Source organism: Ipomoea triloba, chromosome 13, assembly GCF_003576645.1.
Source record: "Ipomoea triloba cultivar NCNSP0323 chromosome 13, ASM357664v1".
NCBI classification, from domain to species: Eukaryota; Viridiplantae; Streptophyta; class Magnoliopsida; order Solanales; family Convolvulaceae; genus Ipomoea; species Ipomoea triloba.
The window spans coordinates 19,925,684-19,950,697 of NC_044928.1; the positions used below are offsets into that span (position 1 = coordinate 19,925,684).

A 25,014-nucleotide genomic window follows, 5' to 3' on the forward strand; every position below is an offset into this window, starting at 1 on the left:
TCTTTCTGGCGAAGTCGACAAGGACGACGAGAAGGCAAAAGTTTGATCTAGTTCATCACTCCGGCATACAAACAATTTGCGAGGACAGTTGACGGAAAGAGTTATTATTGCGATTACACTTCTGCGTTTCGTCTTGAACAGGCTACTCTCCGGCGAAGAGGACGAAGTGAAGTTGATGAATTCTACGATTGAACAACGTGCACTGTTAGTTGAGAAAATGTGCATTACTAGGAACAAATATTTGCACTATACGATTGAAAATTATGCACTGTAAGTATTTATGAAAAAATAGTGTGATTTGTGCATTTTTAGTTGATTAGCCACAAGAATGTGCACTGTTAGGGATAAATTTCTGCTCATGACAACCTAACCTGCTTCAAGAATCATCTTAGAATCACAAGTGAGTTTCCCTCTCAGGCCAATAATCGGGCACCCGAATTTATAGGTAGATTAAAACCCTGTATGCACATGTACTTAGTTAAGATTATGCAAGACTTGCCTTAAGATGAACTCCCATAGACATGCCCTTCATACTCACATAGATCACTCTAAAACTGCATGCTAAGATCAAATAGGTCTTTATTTGGCTTGTAATGGGGCTAAGGGTGAGTGGCTAAACAAAGAAAGGGTATGGAAAAATAAACAAAAGAGAGAGAATTTCACACCTATTCACAATTAAACCTAGAGGAGATATGGAAAATATGAATCAAGAGAGCAAAACATAATTGGAAAGACAAGAGTATTCTAAACTAGTGGGGGTGAAAATATTTATTCTACAACCTGACTTGCACTTTTATTCATCCTTCTTTTTCTTTCCTTTTCACAACAATTTTTCTCTTTTTTTTTTCTTTTCAATTTTCTTCTTGTTTTTCTTTCTTTCCTTCAATTTAAACCAACCAAACAAATCATTCACCACACCCCCACACTAGAACAAATATAATAGGAATAACTCTATCAAAAGTAAGCTCAAATATGGAAATCTCCTCTAAATTAAAGAACAAATGCTACATTCTCTCTAAGGGTGAATGGAAATATATGGCTAAGGGCTAAGGGTTAAATAATATGGCTAAAAAATATATGGCTAAGGGCTAAGGGTTAAATAATATGGCTAAACAATATATGGCTAAGGGCTAAGGGTTAAATAATATGGCTAAACAAGAAAAACAAAAGGGCTAAGGGTTAAATAATATGGCTAAACAAGAAAAACAAAACAAATAAGGGTTAAATAATATGGCTAAACAAGAAAAACAAAACAAAGAAGGGTTAAATAATATGGCTAAACAAGAAAAACAAAACAAAGAACGGGGTTAAGTGCTTTGCACTTAATAAACAAAAACAAGGCTCAAAGAGGACAACTAGGGAAAATAATTGTAACACAAGGTAGGTTTAAAGGCTTGGGCTAACAACAATGGCCTAAATCACTTCAAAGCATGCAAATTATAGACTTCACTATGAGAGCACTGAGACAAGCTATGACAGAACAGGTATCACCGGAATCCCACATAAGCCTTCACTAGCAATGCATAACACACAGGGAGAACATTTAGGTTAGAGGTTAACCCAATTATTAATAAGAGACTGAATTAAACACAAGCTCAACCTTGAATCATCCCTAACAAGCTAGGCTGCACAAATACCACCAAACAAACCACAAACCAGCAGATTGAAAATTATGCACTGTAAGTATTTGTGAAAAAATAGTGTGATTTGTGCATTTTTAGTTGATTAGCAACAAGAATGTGCACTGATAGGGATAAATTTCTGCTCTGTATAGCATAAAAACATGGATTACAGAGCTTAAACCTAATCCATAAGATGGATAATAGCCTAACTCTATGACTGAATAACTAGCATTGTTAATTAAGAAAATGTGCACTACTAGGCACAAAAAGTTGCACTATATGGTCGAAAATTATGCACCACAATGTCTATGCAATTCCATTTGGTATAGCCATAAGAATGTGCACTGGTAGGCACAAAAATGTGCTCTGTATGGCAAGAAAATGTGCACTATAAGCATAAAAATAACCTAAACCTTGCTTAACACCTTCAACTCTAAGGATGAAGTATGTGGACTGTTAAGTTAGAATAGTTGCACTATTAGGTTTAAATATTTTCACTATATGAGTAAAATTTTTGCACTACAAGTTATTATAAAAGAAATGTGAATTGTATTGCAACTTCACTTCATATAGGCAAAAGAATGTGCACTTTTAAACACAAAATGTGCTTTTTAGGGCAAGAAAATGGGCACCATAAGCATAAAAATAACCTAAACCATGCTTAATACCTTCAACTGTAAGCATGAAGTATATGAACTGTTAGGTTAAAATAGTTGCACTATACGGGTAAAAATCTTACACTACAAATTATTATCAAGAGAATTGTGAGTTCTATGTAATTTCATTTCAAATAGACATAAGAATGTGCACTTTTAGGCTCAAAAATGTGCTCTGTATGGCAAGAAAATGTGCACTGTAAGCATAAAAATAACTTAAACCTTGCTTAATACCTTCAACTTTAAGGATGAATATGTGAACTATTAGGTTAGTACCTTCAACTTTAAGGATGAATATGTGAACTATTAGGTTAGAATAGTTGCACTATTAGGTTTAAATATTTGCACTGTATGAGTAAAAGTTGCACTATTAGGTTTAAATATTTGCACTGTATGAGTAAAAATATTTCATTACAGGTTATTATCAAGAAAATTGTGAGTTCTTTGCAACTTTACTTCATATAGGCAAAAGAATGTGCACTTTTAATTACAAAATGTGCTTTTTATGGCAATAAAATGGGCAGTATAAAGATAAAAATAACCTAAACTATGCTTAATACCTTCAACTGTAAGCATGAAGTATATGAACTGTTAGGTTAAAATAGTTGCACTATTAGGTTTAAATATTTGCACTATACGGGTAAAAATCTTGCACTACAAGTTATTATCAAGAGAATTGTGAGTTCTATGTAATTTCATTTCAAATAGACATAAGAATGTGCAAGTTCTATGTAATTTCATTTCAAATAGACATAAGAATGTGCACTTTTAATGTAATTTCATTTCAAATAGACATAAGAATGTGCACTTTTACACACAAAATGTGCTCTATATGGCAAGAAAATGTTCACTATAAGCATAAAAAATAACCTTAACCATGCTTAATACCTTCAACTTTAAGGATGAAGTATGTGAACTGTTAGGTTAGAATAGTTGCACTATTAGGTTTAAATATTTGCACTATATGAGTAAAAATTCTTGCACTACACGAGTGAAAATTATGCACTACAAGTAACTATGAAAAATAATATGATGTAATTACATTACTACCCTTAATGATGCGCGTGTACTGAAATCTGGAAGGCAATTTCATAAATTGGATTGAATTAGATCTATGGTCATAATTTCATCATATTTCTCACCTAAAGAACATAATGCACATTAGCCCCTTCCTGTATATATATATATATATATATATATATATATATATAAACAAAATTGATCATTTGAAATCCTCAAATTATCAACATAATGTATCATTAAAGATGAAATTATATTTGAAAGACTGAACTTATTATTTGTATCTTTTTTATTTTTGTAATGGGAGAAATTCACACGCGTTAAGAAATATGTGCAACGAGCTTGATCAAGAATATTACTAGTATATACTCGTATTTTCACCTGTGTGTTACACAGTATAAATGTTTTATGATATTTTAAGAATATTTGGATCGATATGCAATTAAATAAATTATAGCAATGAATATTAGATAGTACAATTGATGAAATGGATTGGATCGATTATAGTTTCTAATGTTATCCTTGCTTGACTTCGAGAAAATAATTGTCCAATTACCCATACGATGCAGTGGTAAAAAAATTTTATTATATATATAGATAATAAAATTAAAGATGAAATTATAAACAATTCTAATATTTAGAAGTTTACACTTATTTTATTATAAGATTAGTGCAAAAGTATCACTTAATTAATTGAAGAAACATGTTTAATGAGAACTAACTTGTTCAATATTGTCCTGTGGAGCATTGATATTCCCTAGACAAATAACAATGTTGGTCCCAAGGGGATGGGGTACAAGTCTAGAGGGAGGGGGGTGAATAGACTTGTATAAGATTTTGCAAATCTTTTTCGACCTCTCGTGTGTATTGAACTTAGGATGTTTAGGTTCGATACCTCACGAGATGAAGACAAAGTTTTATGCGCAGCGGAAATATTATCCCCTTTTTGGTTAGCACGAGTTTGGGTTAGTTCGAGAGGTGTGATTATATGCAGTGCAATCGAGAAGTTAGCGAGAGATAAAAACAGAAAGTAAATGCAAGAGAGATTTTTAAGTGGTTCGGCCAACCCGCCTACTTCCACTCTTCTTCCAGAAACTCCCTGGAAGGATTGCACTAAAAACTTCCCTTTCTAGTACAATAACGAGCGCTTGAGCTTTGATCACCAAGCCCGCCTCAAGCCTCAGGTTTTTCGCCCCGCTTCCAGTTACTCCACCTCTCGAGCACTTGACCTTTGATCACCAAGCCCGCGTCAAGCCTCAGGTTTCTTTCGCTCGGACAGCAGCCAGGTTACTCCGCCTCTCCTCAGGTTTTTCTCCCCGCTTCCAGTTACTCCACCTCTCGAGCGCTTGACCTTTGATCACCAAGCCCGCGTCAAGCCTCAGGTTTCTTTCGCTCGGACAGCAGCCAGGATACTCCACCTCCCTTGCTTAATCCAAAGCAAGACGTTGTTGATAGTCACAGTTGAATGTAACAATCTCCAATCTGACCACAAGCTATCGTTGAATCAACTTTGATGTAGAGCAGCTTTGGTCACCTTCTGGATGTATGACAGTTTAGCTTTGTAACTCTCTTCGAACACTAAGATGTGTTCTCTCGCTGTATTGAATATCAGGATGATATTCCAAGTTAACCACTTTGCACTGGAACGTTTTTATCAGACACCTCTTGTTAACCTCTTGACCTCTTTCACAACCCCTGTTTCTTCTATGTCTTTACGTCCTTATATATGAGAGTAGAAGAATAGTTCCGTTGGAGGGAAAACTATTCCGTTTGAAATTGGTCTCCCACGCCGAACATGGGTCTTTGCACAATTTCAGCATTTTTCATGGAGTAGTGGTCTTGTAACTTGAGCCTTTTGTTTTGTAGTGAATATTCCATATTCCACTTTCTTGAGTTCATGCTTCACTTGCTTCTTTTGGATAAAGTTACTCTTTTTATGTTCCCATCATTCCTTGTTTGGGGAATCTGACCACTTCAGGATTGGTGCACTTCTTGACCGTTTGTGGTGGAGGTCTGACGTGTCATCCACTTCCGTCCATTTTGAAACCTCCCGCTCAGCACCTCTTCAATATTTTATCTCCATGATATTCTTCTTCTCCAAACTTAGAGTATTTTATCTGCACATGTTGACTAACATTCAGCCTCTTGGAGAAGTGCCGGTTTATCGAGACCATAAAAGATGTCTCGACCACTTGATGTTTCAATCCCATGTATCGAGAGGTCTATCTCTCGAATATTCTTTACGTCTCGAACTCGATAGGTATATCGAGAGGTCCTTACCTCTCGAACTTGGCTTGTGTCTCGAGACTTAGTTGATGTCTCGTAGACCCTTATTCCTCCAGAGTTGTCTCGTGCCTGCTTCTGATCTATCTGTTTGCTTACAACACGAAAACTTCTAAGTTGTTCAAACAAGTTTACCTTAAGCTTAAATATTTCCCGAGTTGAGCTCAAATTACCCGGTTGTATTTTCGCTCTTAGTTTACTTATCGAACTTACATTGTTTTGCCTATGTATCGAGACTTGGGGATTCTTACTTAACAGTTGGTATCATCAAAACCTATTACATGATGTTCCTAACAAACAACGCATCAAGCGAAGACTTATAGAATTGTATTACAAATATGAAAGTAGGAAAGAATATATTGTATTAGGAATTGTATTACAAGATTTTAATGTACAATTTTAGTACGAATAGAAATTGTATTACCATATTTTATAATATTACACAAATCTTAATAGTGTAGGAGTGTTTTGGGCGAGAAATTAAAATGAAGAATTTTATTTTTATTAATAGTATAGATTACGTTGCAGGGAAGTATATGTACTGAATTATTACTATTAGTAATTTTAATTTAGAATTGTATTACGAATAGGAAAGTAGGAAATAATATATTGTATTAGGAATTGTATTACCATATTTTAATGTACAATTGTAGTACAAATAGAAATTGTATTACCGTATATTTTAATGTACAATTGTAGTACAAATAGAAATTGTATTACCGTATTTTTACAATATTACGCAAACCTTAATAGTATAGTAGTGCTTTGGGCGTGAAGTTAAAATGGAAGATTTTTTTTATATTAATAATATAGATAGATTACGTTGCAGGGAAGTATATATACTATTTTATTACGATTAATAATTTTAATCTAGAATTGTATTACGAATAGAAAGTATGAAAGAATATATTGTATTAGGATTTTGTATTACCATATTTTAATGTACGTACAAATAGAAATTGTGTTACCATATTTTTTACAATATTACGCAAACCTTATTAGTATAGTAGTGTTTTGGGCGGGAAAATAAAATGGAGGATTTTGTTATTATTAATAATTAATAGTGTAGAGGTATAGATTATAGTATAGATAGTATAGATATAGTATAGAAGTATAGATAATTATTCGAATTATTATTATTGGTGTAAATAATAATTAATAAATTATTATTTCCTTATAAAATTTCTTTATAATTTCCATGGAATTTTCTCATTTATTACGCAAAATTTGTTTTCATTATTCTCACAATTATAATTGTTTAATTATTTTCATAATTTGGTAAATAAAATTTTGTTACCAATTAAGCTTTATTAATTTATCATAGGCCTTGAATGATTTCATCTCGTCGGTAATCTTCACAAGTCGGTAATCTTCACAAGTTCAACAGATGGTTTCTCCCTGGTAATGGGCAAGTATGGACCCTGGACTTGGGTTGCAGTTGCAAGTTCATCCATAGATGAATCACCAGCCTTAATGTACTCTTCTATACATTACTAAGTGGTGAATCTTCAAAAGGGAAGAACAATACAATGGCGGAAGTGATGCAAGGGATCAATCTCTTTTTACGAGTCCCTCGATGAATTAGTATTGATTTCTTCTTTTTCCTTTTCATGGTTTTCTGCAATCATTAGTACCATTGGTGTGTGTATGCAATGTTTAGAAAAGTAAATTAGTTTATGAATATTATTTATTGTTGATCAATTTACTGTATGATAGTCCTTTGAAAAATGATGTTGTGTGAAATGATTGTTGCAAATTTCATGATACACTGCTTGATTTTATTTGCCCATGGATGGATTATTTACCATTGTTACGAAATATTATTACAAAAAAAATATTTTTATAAAAAAATAAATTTGATTCAGAGTGTTGTGATCTAAATATATTTTAAGTTTAATTAAAAGTATACGAAATATTACTACAAAAAAATATTTTTATAAAAAAATAAATTTGATTCAGAGTGTTGTGATCTAAATATATTTTAAGTTTAATTAAAAGTAAAATAGTAAATAAGAAAAAGTTTAATTATGGGTAAAATAGTAAATAACAAAATTTGTCTATTCCTAAGAACTCAGGAATAAGTTAATACCCAGGGGGGTCTGCTAATAGCTATTACCCTTGCAAGGGTAATAGCTCATTCCTAGGAACATTGTTCCTGGGAATAGAAAACATTACCAAACAAAGGAATAGGTCTATTCCCGAGAATGCTATGCCATTCCAGGCCTATTCCGCGAACCAAACATGCCGTAAAAGTGAAAAGAATAACCCTTTTTTTATTTTTTTATTTTTTTGGAAAAGTGAATAACCCTTTTAGATCACGTATTTGTGTGTATATTTATTAAGGGCCCTACCCATGACAGGTATATTTGGAAGTTAGCTTCATTATCTTTGCTACCCATGACAGGTATATTTGGAAGGTAGCTTCATCATCTTTGCTTTATATACCCACCTCTTCTATCAAACCCTCTCCCACCCAGATAAGAACACTAATCTTAGCTTTCTTCTCCAAATATTCATTCTCCATTACATACCTAGCTAGCTAGCTACCTAATTATTGAGTAGTTGTAGTTATATATATATTATGGCGCCACCTTGTGAGTTGAACACTACAGTTTGTGTCATGGATGCCTCCTCCTACTTGGGCTCACTCTTGGTCCGCCGACTCCTCCACAGAGGCTACACCGTCCACGCTGCAATTCAAACCCATGGTACGTTTTGGTTAATTACCACTTCACATTTAATTCTTCTTTCAATTATACTAGGTGTGGTTTGCATATCACCGGGTATTGCAGGATCAGATGTCTTACAATACTCGATGCGACAATCAAACAAATTATTGATGGTCTGCGTATCATGGAGCTGAGTCTTGTGGGATTAGATGTCCTACCATTCTCGATGCAATCAGACATACTATAGGTGGTCTGCATATCACCGGGTATTGTTGGATCAAATGTCCTACAATACTCGATGCAATCAGACATACTATAGGTGGTCTGCATATCACCGGGTATTGTTGGATCAGATGTCCTACAATACTCGATGCAATCAGACTAATAAATTAAAGGTGCTATGCATATCACAGGGTATTGTGGGAACATATACCCTACAATACTCGGTGCAATCAAACATACGATATGATCGATACTCGAGTTAAATTGATAGTTTAATTTGGAATTTCTTCCTTTAAAACTATATAAATCTTGAATTTAGTTGATTGGTGTTTGGGATTATGCAGTGGGTGGTGAAGAAGCGTTAGCACCCTTGAATGGGGTATTGGAATGGGAGAACAATGAGAAAGTGAAGGTATTTGAGTTAGACCTGTTTGATTACCATAGCATAGTTGATGCTTTGAAAGGCTGCTCTGGTTTGTTCTACTCCTTTCAGCCTCCATTGGATCACTCTACCTATGATGTATGATCACTATTCTTTCTTTCCTTATCTTCTTGCACCACTATTTCTCGCCTGTTGAGTATATATAATATATAAACATAAATGTGCATTTCAATTATTAGTTTGACGTTTTAATTGAGATGTAATATATGTTTTAATTTGGTATCAGAGTCCTAGTCAACCTCACGTGAATGACATGCTGAGTTTATAATATATAAAATAAATGTGCAATACAATTATTAGCTTAGACTTCAATTCTGTCTGTAAATTTAATTTTCAGCTAATTACCTTTTTAACTGTGCCATTCATATTAATCTGCTACAATATTAATTTTCTAGAATGCAACTAACATAAGTATCAGTATCAATATAATACACAGGATAGTTTGGTGTATGTATTCTTGTAAATTAAAGCCACTTGTTTGACTTTTCAAATCGAAACACTGTGTGTAAAGATGACGTAAGTGCTGACCTGGCTAAAAATCTTCTAATCAATCATATTTTATAGTAGTACAAGTCTATAATCTATTAATCTTAAATAAGAAGGTTAAGGTTGTTTAAATTAGATTTGCAGACAATTTTAATATTATTTGTTGTATATATGACTTAGGAGAAGTCTACCATAGTAGCGGGCACCAATGCTAAATAATAATATGAGATATTAACTTTTATTTAAGTTTATAGTTCTAGTCTTCACAAGTGACAAAAGTTTTATAGTCAAAACCTTGATGTATGAGTTTATAAGTGATTTTGAAATCAAGTGTCAAATTTTGTCTTTTTTGAATGGTTATAACTTTTCTTCAACGATTTCTAGAAGCATATATATTGAAGAATTTGTGGAATGGTTATAACTTTTCTTCCACAATTTCTAGAAGTATATATGTTGAAGAATTTGTGCCTATGAAATTGGCATGGAAGTGTACAATTGTCAATTCCATTCTTAAGGCCTCCTCATCAGTGATTTTTTCTTTCTTTCTTTCTTTCTTTTTTTTTTTTTTGTTTGCCTATATGTAAGAGAGAGGGGGTGAGTTGAAGGGAAGAGAAGAGATGAGAGAGAAATTATTTTTTACAATAATTATGATTTTTTGCGAGCTTCACTTAAATAATAAAAATTTTTGATCTGGTGCATTTTTCACGCGCCAGTTGCACCCACTGAGAGCGTAAAAGTTAATTTATTTTCTAGTTTTTTTTTGCTTAGGTGTAAAAGAGAGAGGGTGAGCTGAAGGGGAAGAGAAGAGATGAGAAAAGATTTTTGTTTTGCAAGTAAATATGATTTTTTCGTGGACCCCACTTAAATAATAAAAAAAATTACGCTAGTGCACGTTTCAGGCACAAGTACCGTCCATTAGGCACATAAAAGTTATTTATTATTTACTTTTTGGTCAAATACTTTTGTTTTCCTCCTTTTTTCCCTCTCCGGCTCTCCTTTCTCCTATGTGGTAAAAACCTGACAAAAATTTATGACAGTTAAAAATGTTCTTAGTGATTGATATTAAGAAAAATGAAAATAGGAATACATGGCAGAAGTGGAGGTAAGAGCGGCACATAATGTAGTGGAGGCATGTGCTCAAACCGACACCATAGACAAGGTTGTGTTCACTTCATCAGCCACTGCAATTCTGTGGACCTCTACTCATGCCGATAAAAAATCCTCAGATCTTGATGAAAGGCATTGGAGCGACATCAACTTTTGTCGCAATTTCAAGGTATAGACAATAATGTTCATTATGTTATATTATCCTATCAAGAATATCTTAGTTAAATCATAAAGCATTGAATAATTATATTATTATAAAAATTAGATTTGTATGAAATGGTCTCATACATATTTGAAAAATTAGTTTAGCCAAAAAAAAAATGAGTATGATTTTAAAATATTATCTTTTGATTATAAAATGATTAAATTTAAATTTAAATTTTGTTTTTGTGCATAAGGGTAGTTAGTAGGGAGGGGATTACATATGGTGTAGTTTGTCTAGAAATGAAACTCTTTTTAAAATGGTAAAATTGAATTCTAGAAATTTCTTTTAAAAATTTACATTTTTCGTCACTAAATTATAAGGTAATTGTAGGATTCGTTCTTACTTATTGGTCATACTCATTTTTCCTAAAATTGTAACTAACGTTACAAATTTTCTAACAGGTCGTCTTTACTTCTCATCCCTAAGCTATAATTGACGTTGTGAATTTCATCTATAATGTTTTGTTAAAAAAAAAAAAGAGAGAAAATTTACAACATTAGTTATATTTTTAAGGAAGAAAAGTGAGCGCGACCAACAAGTATGGACAAATCTTAATATTACCCAATAACTCAGGGACGAGAAAGTGTATTTTTTTTTTCTTTTTTCTTTTTTTTTTTGAAGGAAAATATTTTTTTTTTCTTTAAATTGAAGTGTTTTGAATATATAAAATATTATTTAAATTTGAAAAATCTTATCAAACACGTTTCCACATCTTCCTTTTACTCCTTTGATTTGATATTTATATTAATTTGTTATTAGTGATTAATTATTGTTTTGGTTTTTTTTTTTTTGAAAACTTTATTGTTTTGGTTTGAAAATTGTATTATGCGTAGTTATGGCACGCGCTGTCGAAAACGGTTGCGGAGAAAAGCGCGTGGGCGTTGGCAATGGACAGAGGGGTCAACATGGTTTCGGTCAACGCGGGACTTGTGGTTTCTCCTGATCTAACGATCACAAACCCTTATCTGAAAGGAGCAGCGGAGATGTACGAAGATGGAGTGTTTGTGACCGTCGATCTTGATTTCTTGGTGGATGCCCACGTTTGCGTGTACGAAGATGTCTCAACGTACGGTCGATATTTGTGCTTTAATCACACCATAAATCACACGGCAGAAGCTGCTAAACTTGCGCAAACTTTGAATCCTTCTCCTTCACATCTTCCAAGGTAACTTCAAATTTTAGAGCATACTCATCCATTGAAGTTTTTTTTTTTTTTTTTTAATTACATTTTTAAGGTGTCATGTACAAAAGAGTCGAAAAGGGCATGGAAAAATAGGATAGAAATAAACAAATAAACAAAATTTACTTTTACGCGTTCAGCGGGTGCGTGCACTACACATGCCTACTGGGGGCGGCAAGTGCGCCAAACGTGCACCTACAACAACAAAACCTTCCTTTTTCCCCTGGTAGCATGACCCACAAAAAATTAACATTTGCAGGAATAAATTTTCTGTATCTCTCTCACCTAAGTTTAAAAAGATGAAAAAAAACCACCTTTTAAAATACATTGGTGGGAATGCTCTTATAAAATTGTTATATAATATTCAGCTTGTTGAATTTGAATGTATTACTTTATTTTATGCAATGGTGTTTCTGATACATGTATAGTGAAATAAATATATATACTCCGTATTAAAATGATAATTGATGACATGAGTGTTTTTTAAACGGTATACAACATACGTGATATGTCTGGTTATAATAATAATAATAATAATAATAATAATAGTTGATTGAAGAAGTATTGATAGAAATTGTTTATTAAAAAATAAAGGTGTTGAAGTTGAAGATGATAAAAGGATGGTTTATAGTGATTGATTGATTTATTATTGTGGGTAATTGACAGGTGCGAGGATGAGACAAAGATAATTGAACAAAGGATAAGCAACAAAAAATTGAACAAAGTGATGGTTGATTTTGACAGAAGAAGCCATGTCCAAGTGGAGTGAACATAGAACATGAACATGGTCTTGGGGACACACAAATCATCATCTTCTACTTTATAAGCTCCCTCCGGAAACATGTCCAAAGACATTTAATGTTAGGTAAAAACAAAACAAAACAAAAAAAAAGTGGCATAATGCAAGGCATGTAATCATTAGTAAAAGTCAAAAGCTACGTTGTAGATAGAAGCAGAAATAGGGATGTGAAATTGGTAAAATAATTAAGTGGGTGACTTTGTGGTGGATTGTTATATCATGAATCAAGGTTTACTTTACGTCCTAAATTGTGTATTTTTAGCATTGAAATTGTGAACTTCTAAAATATAAATTGTTTCTAAATCAAAATACATAACAACTGTAGAAGACAATTTGTGAATATAATACAAGGTCATCAAATTCTAATATATGTTAATATTGTGTGATTGCAATATTTGAACTGAATTTGTGAATATAAAATAAAGTAATCAATTACATATATGTTAACATTGTGTGTTCGTAGTAAGGGAAATTCTTCCCCAGAATAATTTGCCCTTTGAGGCAACACAATAATATAGTGCCTGATTAGATTACATTAGGATTTGGTCTATCGCGTGTTCCACATTGCAAAATTATTAGTGGCCCACTGATGTAACACTTTGTTTCGTTTCCAATTATATATGTAATATGTGTTACTTTATTAGTGTCAAAATTATTAGTGGCACACAGGGCGTTTTTGTCCTTTTCTTCTAACCTTCTTCATGCATCTCTGATTTCCAAATTTTCCATGGATTCCTAATCTCCATTCTTTCCTAATCTCAACCGAATTCAAATCTCGATTATCATCTATAAAATGTATCCCCTTCATCATTTGATCGCGAAGTCAAAAGCTGCAGCAATTGTTCAACAATGGCAGAATTCGATCAAGGTATTTAGCATTCATTATATTTCTGTCGCTTTTTCAATATACCGATTAAAAACAAGCACCTTAGGGTTTGAATTAGGAATATTATGCACATTAATTAAGCAGTACATACACGCACCTTAAGGTTTCAATATAAGATTTAAGTGATTTACACCCAAAATCTCTACCATCGTTATTTTGCGCACACCTAAGGACTTATAGTCGCGAATCATAGGGATACAAATCACACACCTGAAACACTTACACTACGCACCTTGAATTCAATCGTTGTTACATTAGCGCAACTTAAGATATCTGTTTACGCACCTGAAGGTTTAACTATACGCACCGAAGGCTTCAGAGTGTAGACATTAAGTTATTTCACCTTTAGCATTAAAGACATGCACCTTAAACAAAAAAAACTACGCGCCTGAAGATGTTGTTTCACGCACCTTAAGCTTTCAAACTACGCACTTAAAACATTCCATATGAAAATCCTCACACTTTGAAAGTCTAATGCATTGGATAGTTTAATTAACACACCTTAAGGCTTGATAACACGTACATTAAGGTTTAACAGCACGCACCTATAACATGTTGTTTATATGTTACAGTTTCCAGTGACTTGCAATCTGCAAACAACCTAAGTATGAGTCCCAATAACAACAGCGATGCTTGTAGTTTGTCAATATCTCTTGGAATGACACAATACTGGACTCCGCACTATGAAGATAAGATCAAACTATTGGTTGGAATGTCTTTTACAACATTGGAAGCTGCCACTAAATTTTACAAAAACTATGCTGCAAAAGTTGAGTTTGACACGAGGTCTCGTTATGCAACAAAATCACAGGATGGGACGATAGTCACAAAGCATATTGTTTGCAGTAGAGAAGGATTTAAGAACTCAACTGCTCAACATTCTAATTCCAAATCAAATGCAGATGCAGGAGAATGTTCTTCCATTCCAAAGAGGAGAAGGGTTTCAAACAGAACTAGTTTCAAAGGGTAAAGAAATTTGAGGAAAAACATAATCATTGCATGTCTTCGGCTCTTGCAAAACAGTTCCTAAAGGGCAATAGGAACATCAGTGTTGTGCATCAAAAATTTATTACAGATTGTGCAAAAGCAAATATTGGGCCAACAAAATGCTACAACTTGTATAAAGAAATCTTGGGGGACTACACTGAAATTGGGGCAACAAATGTTTATTTTAAAAATATGAGAAGGGATATCAGAGCCTTTATATTAGGTGTTGATGCACAAATGATCATGCATAATCTTCTTAAGACGTAGGAGTTGTGTCCCACATTTTCTTTTGACTATGACATTGATGAGGATGAGCAGTTGTGCGGGATATTTTGGGCAGATCTAGTCTAAAAAAGTATTATGCTGCATTTGGCGATGTCGTCTCGTTTGATGCTACATATTCAACCAACATATATTCATTCAAATCTTTGTTCTTTTTAATGGCTTCTGTATGTTTCATTAACTAACTCACCTTAAGCCTTAAAACAAACGCTCCTTAATCACTAGATCTGCGCACCTCAAGCACTATAGCAACGCACCTTTAGATTCAATGTACGCATTTAAAGCTTTTGAGGTCATTCAACAATCGAATTAACGCACCTTATGGTGTAACATTACGCACCTCTAGGTTTAGACATAATCAATGATTGCTTGAAATTGACTGTGCAAATAAACGCACTTTAAGCCTTAAAATCATGTACGCACCTTAAAAACACATATCACGCACCTTAAGGTTTAAATGTACACATGTTAGAAATATAATGTAATAGATTTTGATATGCCAAAATATACTGAAAAAATATTAGATCCCCAAGTTTTATTTTTTTAGTGTGTTAGGCGCGTCTAAGATCAAAAGGAAATCAATAATCATCATAAGGGGAATAATTTCGAAAAGCACATCTAAGAAAATATTTTTGAGATGTTAAAGTCATGAAGATACAAGTTTGAAGAAGATCATGCATAAGAAGAAACAACAACAATGTCAAAATTGGAGAATATGATGACATTGTATTGAAGTCTACTTGAAGATCAAGAAAAGATTATGACACCAAGAAGAATAATTAATTAACCAATAAATCTATACATACGGAGTGGTTAATAGCTTAATCTCATTATGGCAAGACCAATAATCAAATCTCATTATCTACATTTTATAAGGTAAATTTTGAAAAGAGTCAAAATTACCTAAGGAGCCAAAGTAAGAATTAATTCGAAATTAATCCCAGGGGATGAGATTTCGGCAGCCAAATTCAAAAGCTGAAGAGGAAAATTAATTTCATAAGATCTCAATCCCAAATTTAAATTGAGATGACGGAAATATAGGAGAAGAAGGATTCAATTATAGAAGCAATTTCATAAGATCTCAATCCAGATTAAATTGAGATGGGCGAAATATATTTCAAATGAGAAGAAATATGAGCTCAAGTTATATTTGGAAAGTGACTAGTCCAAAATAGAAAGGGCCAAGGTCGAAGCAATATTTGAAGATTAATTTACCAAGTTGGCCTGGACATCATCAGACAATTTTGAAGATCAATTATGCATGGACTTGGAGCTCAGTACAACGGCCAAAATATTTTTAATGTCTCACATAACATTAAAAATATAAAAGTCTATTCTAGACTGAAAAGGCTATGAATCTAGTTGATAAAGATTCAAAATAGGGAGCAATATAAATCTTAAAGTGCGTGTTAACAACACTTACGGTGCAAACAGTAAGGTGCGTTTATTTAAATTAAAACTTAAAGACTATAGACCACACATGCAACTCATCAACTGGCCTAGTTTGGACCTTTGAAGGTGTTGGACAATCCGGCTCAACCTGCAGAGATGCTTGACGCTGCGGTTGAACATCTGGAACTGTTGATGTCTCCGTCAACGTGTTCATAACAAACGGGCACCAATTCATACGAGGAATGTTGGACACATCGTCCAAATAGTATAGCACATGTGTCCCAGATCCAGTTTGTGGGCTCTTTATGAACATTAAACATACCAGCACCATGAAAAATCGTTTGAACCACTCACCGCCATCTTCGCACTTCAACATTGCCTTGATCAACGCGGGATACGAGACTTTTTTTGCATCCTTTGCTTGAAAATTTTCTTTAAATTTTGTGCGTAGAGGAAAACTCACACCCTTCTTCTTCTTCTTCCTTTCGATCTCAACTATTCTTGGGGGAAGCCGAGAAGAGCTGCTACATCATCTTCAATTATATCAACCATGAGCCCATCCTTTAGTGTCAACCTGTTATTCATGGGGTTATAACTCTTAAGCAATGCATATGACAACTATGTTGGGAACACTTTAATCTGCAACTCCAAAAACCTCCCAAACCTCATCTCTTTTTTTTTTTTTTTTTGAAAAAGAGGAGGGTTTAACCCAGGGTCAATAGTTGATCCTCACAACTGCATTGGCATCCAACATGCCAAGCTTGTCTTGACGTAAGAGTGTCTTTATAGCTCTAGGTGGCTCGTCGATCCAGATGGAATTCTCGCTTTGCATGCAGGCTCCTTTGGCGATCGCGTCTGCTACCTTATTTTGTTCCCGTGGGACGTGTTTGAACATTATATCCCAGCGTCTTCCTTTCGATTCTCTGCACAGCTCAACGATGTTGCTTGCCGGACCTTCATAGTCACCATTACCGTTGATAAGTTGAATGGCCTTGGCGTAATCCGCTTCGATCACTACTTTTCTATAGCCGAGCTCTCATACTTTCTCGATCCCGATGTGTACTCCCCACAGTTCTGCTTCCAGAGGACTGCACGTGCCTATACGATTGGAGAAGGCACCTAGGAATGCAGCGTCATTATTGCGGATAACACCTCCACTGGTTGCATGACTTCGCTTGTCAACGCAGCCATCTGTGTTGCATTTGATCCAGCCCTCATCAGGAGGGGTCCAGGCTTGATTCCTCCGATTGTCTCTATTTTGTCTTCCTCTTGGACCTGCATTTCTGTCCAGCACCGCTTCTATTTCTTTGAATTTGCTCTGCAGCCAGTCGACCTTGTCTTTGATGTCCTTTTCTTCTTTGTTAAAGACGAAGTCATTCCTCCACCTCCAAATCCACCAGGCCGTTATCGCAAACCTAGCGCTCTTCTATTTTCGTCTTTGATCTCCTATGGCTCCTGTCAAGTTAGTACTCAACCAAGTATTAAAATCCAGCCAAGGACCTTGTGGTCCAGTGGCATCAAACCCTTCCCTTTATACGGGAGGTGGTGGGTTCGAGCCTCAGTGGAGTCAATACTGACTCTTGTGAAACTGCTGCTGCTATAGCTCATCTGGAGTAAAGCCCCGTTTCTTCCTCTCGGCGTTGCACATTATCTTCCCATGTTTTACCATCCACAAGAAAGATCGGATCCTGTTAGGTACACGGAGCTTCCACACCTCCTCCCACCCGTCGCTAGTTGTTCTGCCTTGTCCGTTCAAAAGTAGGCTATAGGCTGACTTAGTCGAGAACACTTGGTCGTCATCGAATCCCCATCCCATGATATCCTTCTTGTTCTCGTCATTTAGGGTAATCTTGGCTGCCATTTCGTTTCTTTTATCAGGATGGATCGCAACATCAATCCGACTCCAGTCCCATGTACCCCTTTCGCTCCAGAAATCAGCCACCCGCAGCTCTTCCGCATTTCTATTAAGAGGTCCAATGAGCCACTTGTGAAGTGGCTCGTTCCCGATCCAGCGGTCGGTCCAGAAGCAAGTTTCCCTCCCGTTCTTAACCACTTTCTTGACTCCGCTTTTCAGGTTTGTAGCCGCAACAGACACTCCCTTCCAAACATTGGAGTCATTTTTCTTTCTTTTAATGTGTGCAATATTTAGCCCTTTTTTCATATATTTGCAGGTGACGACTCGGGCCCAAATCTCGTTTTTTCGTTGAGAATGCGCCATCCCAGCTTCGTAAGGAGCGCGATGTTCATGTTTCGCATCAACTTAATCCCGAGTCCACCTTCTGCTTTTGGTTGCGTGATTGTATTCCATTTAACTAGACTAGTTCTTCTCGTGTTTCCATCTCCTCCCCATAGGAAATTCCTTACCCGTTTATCGATTTCATCGCAAATTCCTTTTGGGATTAGCATAGTTTGCATGGCGTAGGATGGTATCGCATTAAGGACAGCTTTTACCAGCACTTGTCTCCCTGCTAACGAGAGAAAATGCGCTTTCCACCCCTCCAGTCTGCTTTGGACCCAATCCATTATACTCTTACAATGGTCCTTGGTGATTCTCCCGTGGAGCGAGGGAACACCAAGATATCTCCCTAGATCCGTTGTCCTGGGAATTCCAGCCATCCCAGTGATCTTATCTGCCTTCTCATTACTCACATTGCTAGAAAAAAATATGTTAGATTTTAATTTATTAACGCGTTGTCCAGAAGACTTACAGAACGTGTCGAGGCAATCCATGACGTTGCAAATTTTATCCTCGTCAGCTTCCACGAACAGTACCATGTCGTCCGCAAAGAAGAGGTAGGAGATAGACGGCCCATTCTTGGATGTCTTGATTCCCTTCCAACGACCTTGAGTCACCGCGTTTGTAATCAAGTGCCCTAGGCGTTCAATGCAAAGTATGAAAAGGTATGGGGAAATGGAGTCCCCCTTCCTGACTCCTCGTTCAAGCTTGAATCTATCGAGCTTCTTACCTTCCCAAAGGATGGACATCCCTGCAGTTTCCACACAAGACATTATATTCCTAATCCATTCATTATTCAAACCTACCTTCATGAGCGTGGATCGGATGAATATCTAGTCCAAGCGATCGTACGCTTTCTCAAGATCGATTTTCAGGGCCATGTACCATGTTCGTCCTTTCTTAGTTCGGATGGTATTGAGAATTTCCTGATATATCACAATATTGTCCGTTATCTGCCAATCGGGGACGAAGCTGCTCTGATTGGGACATACAAGACTTGCCATAATTCTTTTGAGCCTGTTGGTCATGACCTTAGTTACCAGCTTATACGCCAAATTACATAAGCTTATAGGTCTTAGTTGGGCAATGCTTTCCGGGTTTGGAACTTTCGGAATAAGAACTTTGTTAGTTTCGTTGAGTCCGGTTGGGAGATTGCCCTCATCGAAAAAATCTTTAACCAGCTTGTGCATGCAATCCCCCACTATACTCCATGAGTTCTGATAGAACATGCCGTGGAAGCCGTCTGGACCTGGTGCCATAGCCATGAGAGCCTCGTGGACCTCATCTTTTGTTACTTCCATGTTCACAGCGTCCCAACTCCCCCATCAATAGCCAGGAACATCCCATCGAGATTGCCAGTTTCCTCCATCACATGCTCTTTGGTATACAGCTTCTTGTAGTACTCTTGCACCATACTCTCTACCTGCTCCTTGTCCTGAACCCATTCGTTTTGGCTGTTCCTAAGGCCATGGATTCTGCTTCTCGAGCGTCGAACCATAGTTGCAGCGTGATAAAATTTTGTATTAAGGTCGCCCGATAGGATCTAGTCCTCTTTAGACTTTTGGAACCACTTCAATTCTTCTTGGTGAAGGACTTCGTCAAGCTTAGCCCTCAATTTTTTCTCCAGTCTTAGGATGCCGTTGTGCGGTTGCCTTTCAATTTCCCTTTGAGTCCCTTGGATACGAGCCAACAGCTTTCGCTTTCTCTTTTCAATGTTCCCGAATTCGCTCCTACTCCAACCCTCACAGTGAGTCTGCATGGCCGAAATATTCTCTAGGATGGTTTTGTTAGTATCCCAGAATTGATCAACCATGTTGTGGAAACTAGGGTGTCAACACCATGCGGCTTGGAATTGAAAAACATAATTCTTAGTGTGGTTCTCCGCCTTCATCATCTCGATGAGAAGGGGGGAGTGGTCCGAGCATATTCTCGTCAAATGTGTCACCTTGGTGTTCGGAAGTTTCGTAATCCACTCTAGGTTGCATAATGCTCTGTCAAGCCTTGCTCCTGTGAACGTAGTGTTATTCTTCCCTCTTGTCCAAGTGTACCTGGAGCCAAAAAAAAACAACATCAATTAACCCTTCCTTAAAGATCCAGTGCCTCATACCTGCGCATCTGTGATCGTGGAAGTTGTCCTTTTTGCTCACGTCCTCCATGCACGTGACTGCATTATAGTCACCAACCGTGAGCCATTCTTCTGTTAATGGAAGCTTGTCATTAGAGAGATTCTCCCAAAGTTTGCTCCTCAAATTATTCGTCGGGCTGCCATATACGAAAGACACCAGCCCTAGCCTCTCGTCGCCCTTGCTAATTCTTGTTAGTACAAATTGCGGGTTAGCAGCGATGATTTCCACATCAACATTGTTTCGCCAGAGAATCCAAATTCCCCCGCTGAATCCAACAGCTTCAACTCTGACCCGATTATCAAAACCAAAACTTTTGCAGACCTTGTCCGCTACACAGCCTGAAATTCTCTGTTCCATAAGGCCTACTACATCGGCCTTGACATTCTTGACCAGCAGGAGTAAAGCGCGTCTAAACGCTCTGGACGCGGCTCTTTGACAGTTCCAGCTAATTATCTTCATAGAAAAAGAAGAAGAAACACGCAACAAGAAACAACCGGGAAGAAACCCGCAAAAACACAACGGTGCGCTACTGCAACACAACTCCCAGGCCTGAAGAGGTCTGGCCTTCCGCAAATTCCACGCCTGACATTGGATCCCCGGGTTCACCTGAATCCTCCAGAGTGTTCGGGTCTGGTGAATCCTGATGGTGGTCACCACCCTCTGGTTGTGTCTGTGTTTCTTTCATTGTGCTCCCTTCCTCCGTAACCATTGTTCTCACCACCTTACTTCCCTTGTCATAACCTCTCACCGCCGTGTGACTTTCACTCTCTGCTGCTTGGTTTCCTTGTCTCTTGCTCCCCTCTTTTCCCTTACTCCCTTCCATTAATTTGCTCGTTGTTCCCTTCTCCGTGTTATTCCCTCTTCTGGGCTCTGACTTATCATTCTGAAGTTGGGCTTCCGTAGTTTGCGTTTGAGGTCTCTTACCCTTACCCGATAGCATCGCTCCCGTTGGGCCGTCCGGCCTGTCCGCCAATGCGGATTCCTCTTGGCCCTCGTCTTCTGATTCTTCGTCAAGATTTTGCAAGGCTCCAAACTTTGAATTGTCCCAGACTTTGAAACCTTCCTTATTGAAATTGTTGCTCTTGATTCCCTAACTTCCCTCTTTCTTTCCTTTTGTGCTCTCGTTCCTTCCACCCTGGTTCTTTCCATTAGTCCGTTTTGGTCACCTACATTTTGGTAATTTCTTGGTTTCCTTGTAGCTATCATCCAGGTGCCATATTTATCACCCAACGGTTGTTTTAATCCCTGATTTCCCTCTCCATTTTTGTCGGCTTTCCATGTAGGATTTTAGTTGGTTTCCGTCGCACTTCCAGTCGTGTTCTCCGATCTTCCGCCGCCTATCTCCGGCGGCGTTTCTTCCGGTTGTTGTTCGACTACCTTGCATCCCTCTTTCCTGTGCCCCACCATCCCACATTTGAAACAAACGAGATGAAGGCCTTCATACTCAATGGTTCTCCTTTTGTTTCTTAACGTGAATCTTGCAAGCAGGGGCTTGGTAATATCAACTTCCACGCACACTCTGGCAAAGAGTCCACGGGAAGCCATACTCGTCGCATGATCTACTTTTTTCGCCTTCCCTATCATGTCTCCAACCCTCATTAAGAACTCGTAATCGTAGTATTCAATCGGCAAGCATGGAAATCTAACCCATACAAGTAGCCTTTGTGTTTCATCACGCATGGGATCGAAGTTCGGTTCCCATTCTTTGACGGCAAGGCAGTGATCCAGCACCGTCCATGGACCTTCAAGTTTAGCATGTTCGTAATCAGCCACTGACGCAAATCGTACCAAGAAATATCCATTTTGTATAGCTATGAGGTCCATCCCAGACTTTGGGTTCCAAATAGTTCTCAAGCGCCTTAGGAGATAATTGTATCCAACCACTTTCCCCAACACCTTAATGATCAAAGTATTTTCCCACCTTCTTCTCATGCGTTTCTTCTCCTCCTTCGTGAGTTTAACCACTGGGCAATCCGGATCATCATCTTCTTGTTCACCTGCTTCATCATCAAATACGTCCTCTGTGAACGTCACCCTATCCTTCAGCCTTGTTAGCGCACCCTTGAATGATCTCGCAGGACCCTTCACTGATTGGATAGTTTGCCCATTTGGACCCTTGCCATTCAAATCCATGTCTATCGGCTGGCTCTCTCTCCCGTCCTCTTCCATCTCCATTGTTGCGTCATCCCTCTCTGCCAGACCCCTCTTCGTTTTTTTCTTGCTTCGCCGGAGTAAGTCTACCTCCTCCGCCGAGTCGCCAGTTAGCGAAAGTTTCTCCGTAGGGCTAGAGAGCGTTTCGTTCATCGCGTTTTTTTATCTCTTTTTTTACAACCTCATCTCTTTAACATCTTCTCGTTTAGCTATGTTAAATTTTTGAACAGCATCAACATAGTGAGGTGATGAGGCCCTTGATTTAACAATGGGCAAACCATGATGACCAACTCGTGGTTTCTAGGATTTGTGTTGCTTATTTCAACTGCAACATCACTTGGACCCTCTCCACCTTCAGAAGGAACAATATCTAATTTCCTTGTCATTTTGCGACTAGAACTTACAATTACAAACAAATACAATGAAACACTTGTAAATTATAAAGATTAAGACCTTTATTTGTATTAATTTGTGTATACACTGCATAAGAAACACATGAGGTTTCACACTTAAGTATACGCACCTCAAGCGTTACAACTGCGCACCTCATATGTGATTACACACTTTGAACTCTAATGCAATGCGTATTTTTAAGCGTGCACCTTAAACACTTCATCTATGTACCTAAGAGGTTAAAATACGCACCTCAAGCGTTACAACTGCGCACCTTAAGATGTGATTTCACACTTTGACCTCTAATGCAAGTGATAGGTTAACCTACGCACCTTAAACACTTCATCTACGCGCCTAAGGTTTTAAATATGTGCACGCACCTAAAGGCAATGCATAATTTAATTAATCTTAAACTGATAGTGTAAATACACTTACGCTGGTCGGCTACTCAGAGTGCATTCTTACGGTCGGTTGGTCGGTCACCCAGCCCAATCGTTTCTATGGTCCGACCGGATCAGCTCGGTCGTGGCCTTAGTTGATGGACAGCGGTCCTGTCGGGGCCGCCACGTGCTCCTTCCCGCCTAGGCAAGGAGCGAAGTAGACGCATGCGCGCCACGTGCTCGCCATGCCGAAGCCCTGGAGGTCGCCACTATCCCCTCTTATAAATACCGCATTAATGAGGAGAGAGAGGGGACTTTGGGCGGGATTCTAAACTAAGCCTTGAAGAGTGCTCGGACAGTAGGAAAGCCCACTATCGACCCGCCGAGCCCTTCGAGCCCTTTTGTATTGTAATCCGGGACTTTGATCCTTTCGATAATAAGAGATCATATTTACCCGCTTTAGCTTCGTACCCCCGTATTAGCAGTATCATAAACCCTAGGCGAATCACTTCAAAATACATGAAATTTACAGTGCACCTAAAAGGTTTAAGTACGCACTTCAAGTGTTACAACACGCATATTACTTTGTGATTTCACACTTTAACAGCTAAAAGGTTTAAGTACACACCTATGGTTTTAAATATGCGCACGCACTTAAAGGTAGAGCATAATTTAATTAATCTTAAACCCTAAGCGAATCAATTCAAAATACATGAAATTTACCTTTCACAACCGCCATCGATTGCTGAATTTGGTCTGGTTGGGGTACATATTCTTCAGACGTTCAGACGTCATTGCTGTGGTTGCTCAGGTTGCTTTGTTCTACGAACTTCGTCGATTGCTGAAGATGAAACATAAACTGATCAGAGTAAGTGGAGATGTTGTGGAGAAGACGAGGGTAAAAATGGTTGTTTTTTTAATTTTTTTTACCCCCTCAGTGCGCGAAACTCAATCAAAATAACTGTACCTCCCATATTAAAGATCAACGACTAAGATCAACTATGAAATTAAAACTAACGGCGCAGATCAAAGATCAAACCCCACTGCCGCACCTGGGACTACCTACTGCACCAGAACACAATTATATATATATATGGTCATGTTCAGGTGTGACCGCACCTTCCCGTGTAGTTTACACCACTCAATGTTAAGAAATGCACCACTCAATATTAAGAAATGCACCACACAAATATTCATTATTAGGTATATATATATATATATATATATATATGGTCATGTTCAGGTGTGACCGCACCTTCCCGTGCAGTTTACACCACTCAATGTTAAGAAATGCACCACTCAATATTAAGAAATGCACCACACAAATATTCATTATTAGGTACACATCACCAAAAATACACCACTCATTGTGGTGCATTTTGTAACATTGAGTGGTGCATTTCTTAACACTGAGTGGTGTAAACCGCACGGGAAGACGCGGCCACATTTGAATAAAAATCTATATACATATATATATATATATATATATA

At 37.2% G+C, this 25,014-nt stretch overlaps 2 protein-coding genes across 2 annotated transcripts; one reads left to right on the plus strand and one right to left on the minus strand.

Annotated features, from left to right (window-relative positions):
* Positions 1 to 8,042: 8,042 nt before the first annotated feature.
* Positions 8,043 to 12,939, plus strand: LOC116002218 (cinnamoyl-CoA reductase-like SNL6). Its single transcript, XM_031242292.1, has 5 exons — positions 8,043 to 8,289; positions 8,817 to 8,992; positions 10,482 to 10,676; positions 11,546 to 11,877; positions 12,559 to 12,939. The coding sequence occupies exons 1-5, from the start codon at positions 8,163 to 8,165 to the stop codon at positions 12,659 to 12,661; spliced, it is 933 nt and encodes a 310-aa protein (XP_031098152.1). The 5' UTR covers positions 8,043 to 8,162; the 3' UTR covers positions 12,662 to 12,939.
* Positions 12,940 to 21,887: 8,948 nt separating this feature from the next.
* LOC116001330 lies at positions 21,888 to 22,904 on the minus strand. Its single transcript, XM_031241216.1, has one exon. It carries the CDS (start codon positions 22,902 to 22,904, stop codon positions 21,888 to 21,890), a length of 1,017 nt encoding a protein of 338 aa, XP_031097076.1.
* Between the last annotated feature and the right edge of the window lie 2,110 nt (positions 22,905 to 25,014).